The sequence below is a fragment of the Mesoplodon bidens genome (genome assembly GCF_964165515.1).
Source record: "Mesoplodon bidens genome assembly, chromosome: 3".
NCBI lineage: Eukaryota > Metazoa > Chordata > Mammalia > Artiodactyla > Ziphiidae > Mesoplodon > Mesoplodon bidens.
In genome coordinates this window covers 100,583,905-100,591,560 of record NC_138178.1, presented here as the reverse complement: position 1 = coordinate 100,591,560, position 7,656 = coordinate 100,583,905, and the positions used below count along the sequence as shown (strand labels likewise).

At 41.9% G+C, this 7,656-nt stretch overlaps 1 protein-coding gene across 3 annotated transcripts in view; it reads right to left on the bottom strand.

The window, feature by feature from the left end:
* Window positions 1–237: 237 nt before the first annotated feature.
* SCG5 (secretogranin V) overlaps window positions 238–7,656 on the bottom strand; it is a 54,532-nt gene continuing 47,113 nt past the window's right edge. For all 3 annotated transcript variants that reach the window (XM_081227124.1, XM_081227123.1, XM_081227125.1), the window contains 2 exons: window positions 4,689–4,742; window positions 238–797 (listed from right to left, as the gene is read on the bottom strand). In XM_081227124.1, coding sequence (XP_081083250.1) covers window positions 702–797; window positions 4,689–4,742 — 150 coding nt within the window. In that variant the 3' untranslated portion in view covers window positions 238–701. The remainder of the gene's footprint in view (window positions 798–4,688; window positions 4,743–7,656) is intronic.

Genomic DNA, 7,656 nt, shown 5'->3' with positions numbered 1-7,656 from the left:
AAAAGTCAGAGTCAGCAGACCTTAGTCCCCGAGTACTGACTGTGTCACTTTCAGCTTTTCGTGGAAGCTGAGTCTCAGTCCCACCATCTGTAAAATGGGAATAATAATACTCCCCCCTTTTACTTCACCGTATTTTTGTTAAGATCAGATAAGATCATACTTGTGAATTTGTTCTAGTAAGCAAAGAGTTTTTATAATGCTCTAAATTAAAAAGAAATTCACATATTCATTCTTGCATACACATTTATTAAGATGCAGCCAAGTGAAATGTGTCAGCTCCTCCTGGGTACAATCTTCTTTATTGGTGTGTAATAATGCCCAAGGGCTGGATTAACTACATAATCAAAATCAAATGCCAGCCTTTTACAGACTTGGCCAAAACAGTGCCACCCGAAACACCATTTTAAACTGTAAGAAATCGGAGGACATTTCATTCATTTGCTTTTTATTGTTATTGACACATACATTTTAATTTTAATGCTCACTGCAGCTCCACATTTAAAGAAAAAAAGCTCTAATTTAGCAGTAGGCAGAGCTATCAGTGTGAAGGACAATAGGATATCAAAATACAGCTGCTTTTCATCCATACTTGTCTAAATTAGAAACATGCTGCCATTCACAAGGGCTCTAACAATGCGTGCACATAAGCAACACCAAGGAGGTCTAACAGGTCGTGTGGGTTTCCACTCAGCATCTTCACTTTACTCTGGGTCCTTATCCTCATCTGAAAAATGAGGGACTGACTTCTTCGCCACAACATTGTCCAGCCTCTGTCCTTGCAGATATGGATTGACACTCTGAAAAATATACATGGTTGGAGTCATACGTGAACACCGGATACAGACATCGCACAGAAGAAGTGAACGAGAATCGTTTCTGGCCTACTGGGTTAACAAGGTAACAGTGGTGCCTACTACCTACCAGATGATTACTCCGGTGCACTAATCAATACCTCAGTGGCCAGAGAAACATTGACTGACAGATGTGTCTGTCTTTCACACAACTATTTCACACAGCTAGGTATCAGATACAATTTGGCTCCATCCCCTTTTTTGGCATAAAGATTTGAAGTGAACCAGCTAAGAAACCCTCACTATTAGCTTAGATACAAAGCCTCACATGAAACAGAATTATTATCCTATGGCCTTATTTTAGGGGAGAGAGAATGTGAACTGCATTAAATCATTTTACAAGAAGAATGTCCTAAAGACAATGACAGAGCAGGGCCAGATGGGAATTAGTATCTGCAGAGTGGTCACAGATCACCTGTTGCTGTGATTGATTCTTTCAAAGCAGTATTCTACTTAAACAGGATGCATCAGGGGCTCTAGCAATCATTTTCACCTTCCCTCAGTCAAATTCAAAACACGAAGAAAAGAAGGAAGTTATACAGAGAGTTCCTTTATTTTTGACTCAAGACTCCACCATCTGAAATCCTTTTCAGCTGTTGGTATTCTGAATAAGTCAAGGTTTTTCCATTCCTTCTCTAATCCATATCTATTTTTTGAGGTTTGGATTTGAACTAGTAACTGGAGCTTTACAACATAGTATTTAGCAAGCAGAAAAAATTCAGAAGTTTTGGAAGATACTTGTTTATTGAAGTTGCCTGCCAATAAGTGAACAAAAACATAAGAAAGAAGCTGTAGTTACAAATAATCAGCAATCCCATCACACCTCTAGTCCCCATGGATGAATGGAGGCATTTTGCAGGGGGTCTGTCTTGCCCACGGGACGTTGTCTGCCATAACTTTTGAAGGGTGAGCAGACATTCTCCAAAAGAGAAGGCCTGGAATCTGAGTTTAGTATTTATGAATGTCCTTCCACATTCTGACAGGTAAAAGCATGAATGATGAAATGTCCCACACATTCTGCAAAAATGCATTCACGAGAATTGCAAGCAGAGAATTACAAAGTATGCAATGTCCTCATATATCTGAAAAGTGATATGTCACCAAATAACAGTACTTTGCTGGGAAGCATCTTTAAAATATTTTAAATAACTAAAATACCTTTTTATATCAGGAATTGTCAACTGGAATGGCCTGGCCTATCCCAGGGAATCGTATCAGAATCTCTGGCTAGGTGGAGCATGTGTGGACTGAAAAAGCATATTTACTATTATAAATATTTTGATTGTTTTTTAGTAAAAATATATTTTACTAAAAATTCTAATATATTTTAAAAGGATATGAGATATTCATGTTATCAAATATGGGAATAAAGGGTTGATAAACTCTTTAAATAATAGTAGATCTCAAATAGCAACAAGATACATCTTAAGAGTTAAACAGTTTGCGAAGTCATTTAAAAGGTGAATTGACCCTTTACTCTTGAAGCAACTAGGAATTCAACCAGATTTGAGCAAGTATAGAAATTTGCATAAAACCACCTGAGGCTCTGTTGTAACTCTGGGGAGAATCCCTCCTGGTAAGGGACTGTCATGGCAGCAAGTCCTTTGGCCCAGACCCAGAACATGCCAAATGATAGAGGGCAGGGGAAGTGAAGTAATGAGGAAGTAACAGGAGCAATCACTTGTTTTTTTTTTTTAAATTTAAACTACAATAGTATTTTTTTTTAATATTTATGTATTTATTTATTTATTTGGCTGCACTGGGTCTTAGTTGCGGCATGCGGGGCTTGAACTTTCTTGATAAATGTCTATGAGTATTGAATCCTACACATAAGAGTAATAATAATGATGATACTTGGTTTTAATTATCCTCTGAAGAACTCAAGGCATTTAGATATTTACCTTCTCCCTTGGGTGAGAGACTGGCTAGGTTACACAGAGAACATTATTGCCACTTCACAACCGGCAGAACCACTGGGATGGGATCCCTGCTTTTAGTGACCTCTGGAAACCACAGCAGATGCTGAGCTTCACTGGAGAAAGCCTTGATTTTTCACAAAAGCCCATAATTTCTTTATATTGATTCGCACACTTGAGGGAGTTGTTTAAAGTCTTCAGTCAAGGTGGGAACACCACCTGAGGCCTGATGACAGGGGAGGCAAGCTCTGTTTCTCCACCAGACCTGAAAGGCCCCTGGTTTACGGCATGAGCATGGATCTTTGTATCAATAGATGCCTGAGAGTAGGAAGAACTTGATACCTCTGGGTCAAAGTGATCGTTATTTTCATAAACTCTAAGCGTTTCCTATGTGGAGGAAGTTGAAGCCAAAGTAAAATCCTTTATCACATGTTCTAGCCAGAATCCTGAGCTTTGGTAATCACTGGTCTCATGGAAAAATGACCTAAATCATGACCCACAGTCATTAACTGAGTCAGGGCAGAAGGAATAGTGAGGCAGGAAGTAGAGGCGATTAAAGCTTCATGCTAAGTAACTCATTTTGGTACGGTCATTGGTCTGATTTGGAAATGTCCTTGTTGTGCCATGGGGAGATGCTCAAGCCATCTTACTGGTAAATTAAGGGTATTCTGAGCTCTTGGAATAGAATTTCTTGATGTCCTCTCAAGACCGCATTATACCCTTCGGACAGTTCCTGGCATCATCTGCCACTAGAAACTGTAATCACCCAAGAAAAACCCCTAATAACACCATTAAGTCTCTGAAGATCTGTTTACTAGCAAAACTTTGCTTCTCAAATAGAAAACTGGCCACGGGTCTTGTGTATTTTCTCAGGCAGCACAGGGGCTTGGAACTTTCTGTTTCAGGGACCTGAGGAATTAATGTTGAGTCCAGGAAATCCACACCTCTCAAAGCATTCTCTGCCTGGATTCGGCAAAACTATTCAGAATGGCCACAATTACCACTGTCCAGATTCCCAAATTTTGCCAGGATCCAGGCACTTGCTATTCTAAATAAACAGTCAGTAGCCTTGGGTATACAGTTTGGTTTGTATATTTTAACTAAAACAGTTACTCCCTGGCAGCACTTGGCTATGTAATAAGCAGGACTTTAACTTTTTCTTCCATCTGATCCAAAACAAATGGCAGGTGGTTTTGTCTAGTAAGGCACCAACCACTGACCACTTGTTCAGTCTCAACACCATAAAATGCATTGTAAACCCAAAGCAAATTGACATCAGCTTCACAAGAGGCGTCACTGTAGTGGGTAAATGCACAGCACCTTGGGCAGCTCAGAGATGGTTAATAACTAAGCCTGCAGTAAATTCACCAGTCAGCGAACAAACATAATGGATCTAGTGAATCTTTACATCAACCTGGCTAGAGCAAGGGAAAAAAGTATGTAGAAGGAATGAGGTTTGTTCATCTCCTCTTCTGCCCCTACATTCCTTCAAAATTATTGCCTGGAGCAGGCAGTTCAACACTTCCTGGCTCCTGTCTCGAGTTTTTATATAATTGATGCAGAGGTGTGAGCAGTTTCCCCCAGCGGCCTACAGACCCTTTGAGGAAAGACATACCCTCCTGTACTCCCCGCATCCCTACACCCATGGTAGGGATGCAATTGACATTGTGTGAGTGCAGTGGAGCTGGCGGAATTGCCACAAAACTTAGCATGCCACTAAAAATCACATGCTAAAGCTTGGGGAAGACATCGCAGAAACCAAGGGCAGACTTGTTAGGCATGGCCCTTGTCACTCGGGACCACTGTTCAGCACATGAAAGGATTATGTTACTTTCCAACCACTGAGGCTAACGGCCTGTCAACTGCCCCCGCTCAGAAAGCTCCAGGCATCCCCACAGCCCGCCAGCCAGCCAGGCGTTACCCTCCGCTTGCGTGTCTGTCCTCCCTTCATCTTCTCATAAAGGAGCTTCTTGTTCTAGAGTGGGGAGAAAAGAAAACACAAATGCAGAAGTATGCATCACATTTGGTCAACGTCTATTTTACACCTGGTGTGTCCCCCTGGATATTTGCATACACATATTTTGGAAACGAAGCCAGATGAAAGGAATGCCATGGCAGAAAGATAGACCACGAGAGAAAAGCCGGTGGTTGTACCGATTTTAATAAAGTACTCTGCAATGCCCCGAGGCACACCAGTGTCATCAACAATCACAGAAACAAGAAAATACGACATTCTAACACACAAGGGGCACTGGAGACCCATCTCCTCACTTTGAACAGGCTTTGTTTAAAACAAACAACTTTATCTTATTTTACTTTGGTATCTAACTCCCTTTTTATGAGCTGTACACATAAATCGTTCTCTAGAGTAGGGTCTGACTATTAGTAACAATCCTCTGTGTAAGCAAATGAGACACCTGACTTCTGTGACCCTTCCTCTTGTGGCTTGAGTCAGTGCCCCCAGTCAAGGCAATGGGAAAACCATTCGGTCTATAACATTTTTAATAGAGTGAACCTTTTAAAAACTGCCAAAAAACTTCTTGGCAGAAGGAAAGTTGTGTTGGGCTGGGCGGTGGGGACAGGCTCCGTTACCAAGTTTGTGTAAGTGTTTCCTCATAGTGTTGGATTTCAAACACGTAGTGGACTTAAATGAGCTCTAGAATATCAGACGCATGCTGAATAGATTTCAATTCTGTTGGGATTGCAAGAGACAGAACACTTAACCTGAGGGAGAACGGGAGAAGGGGAATTGGGGGCTTTCTTAGGTTGTTGTTCTATTTGATTTTTTAATCAGAAGGGAGATAATGTATAAAACAGGTGATTCATCTTACTCTAAATAAAATACCCTGACATTGATTGAAAAAAAAAAAGGGAGACAACAGAGTTCTGGTAAGGAACAAGTTTCTACAATCCTAGTATCTCCTGAGCTGTCTGGATATCAAATTTTTTTCACGATAGGCTTGCAAATGAAAATGACAAATGCCAAGAATGAGCTTCATAGTTTTCATGTTCATTAAAATCTACTCCACCCACAATTTACAATGTGCATCTCTTGCTCAACCTCAGCTATGCACGGAGGCCGTGTCAGGGCGTCAAGGAGCCTCCACAGCCCCAAAGGCCGGTCCTGGCCACAGCTTCCATCTCATGCTCATTTGGAGAACTGATCAGTTTAATCTCAGAAGGGAGAAAGGACGGACTTGCATATCATTCACTCCAGGAATGAGGATATTGCTGTGAAGCTCATTCCCATTGTCTGTACTTGCCTTTCTGTGGATGAAACAATTCCTGATGCAAAAGAATGTCCTGGGAGTTCGTGCTAAAGCTGGGGAAGGGGGTTGGGAGATAGGGGGCCAGGAAAGAGGCTTCTTCATGTGCATCACCGGGATCAGCGCCTGAGCGGGAGGGAGGGCACAGGGGCCCACGAGCTGGTACCATGGGGTGGGACAGACAATCAGCCATGGCAGAGGTCCACTGTGCCACCAGCAGGGTTAAAGACAGCAGCATTTTAGTTACTCCCCTTTAGAAGGTCGTGGGACAGGTTATACTCATAAGAGCCTTCATTCAAAAAGAAATGCAAAGGTCTGTCAAGTCTTCCTCTCAAGGATGGTCCCTGTGTTTCCCTAAGAGCACAGGTTAGGATTAGCAGGATGCTTTCCAACCCCTGCCTGACAGTGGCCTTGGCATTCCCGATTAGCCCCGCTATCACATGGATTTAAAGGTAGGGACTGGCAGGGGGGTGAAAGAAGTATACAAAAACGAATGAGAAGAAACCAGCCCCTCTCCTGACACCCATTCCCTATTGGTGGGGTGGGGAGTGGGGAGCAGTGAGCCTGTTTTCCAGGTGAGTAGCAGGTTTGAGTTCATGGAGAGAGCTTTCCATGGTGCCATCAAGATTTTGGACAACTGCCCAGATCTTGGCTTCAAATTCCATTCCTAAATGGAACCAGAGAGGCTTCTTAGAGAAATGTCTGATTCTAGGGCTAGGGCAGGGAAAGTACAAGGATGAATGAAGTTGGGATATCTAATTGGGCCAGAAAGTAAGGAAGTACTCAAAAGTGATGAGACATAGTGAAAGGAAGGAAAAGCCAGCCTGCAGAAACTCCCACTGGCTAAATCTAGGACAGTTTGAACAGCAAAATAAATAATAATAGGAAACAATGAATCTATACTGATAATAAATTTTAAAACAAATAAATAAATGGGGGAGCAGGGAAAAAATCTTGTTTTCCAACCAAGAATGCCAACCAAGAAATGCCAAAAGAATAGTAGAGTTTTTTAAAAATCACCATTTTACAACTACCATAGTTATCATTGATTCTGGTGAGTGTCATCAATGGATACTAAAATTGTTAGTTGAAAGTTTAATGGGTACAGTATATTTATACAGCCTTGAAGTAAATCTCCATAGATCAATGATTAATTTCGAAGGGAAAGATACTGATTTTACACTGGAGAAACTCGGCAAACACCACGTTGCCCAAGTCACCACCAATTCTGGGACAAACTGGCTTCATGGGCCTCCCGAGGGAAACACTAAGAACACATCAGAAAGGCATAGCTCATGTCTAATGACACGGAAACATGAGAGAAACCCAAACTGAAGAGCATGCGACTCTTCAGACACATTGAGGGCATGAAAGATAAAGAAAGGCAGAGGGTCCTGTGTCTCATTTCTCCCATGGCTCAGGTTCATGGCTCCGTTCAACTGCATCTGATTAAAGACCTGAGCTGCTGATGAAAAGATGTGGAAAGCACTTGGAAAGGAGAAACATTTGCTTTCGAGACAACTTTTTCCTAAGTGAGTAACACTCAGCAATGAATGTGTGGAGGGGGAGATGGCTGACATCTATGGTAGCCAGCCTTTGGTATGGCCGCTCAATGCTGTGGAT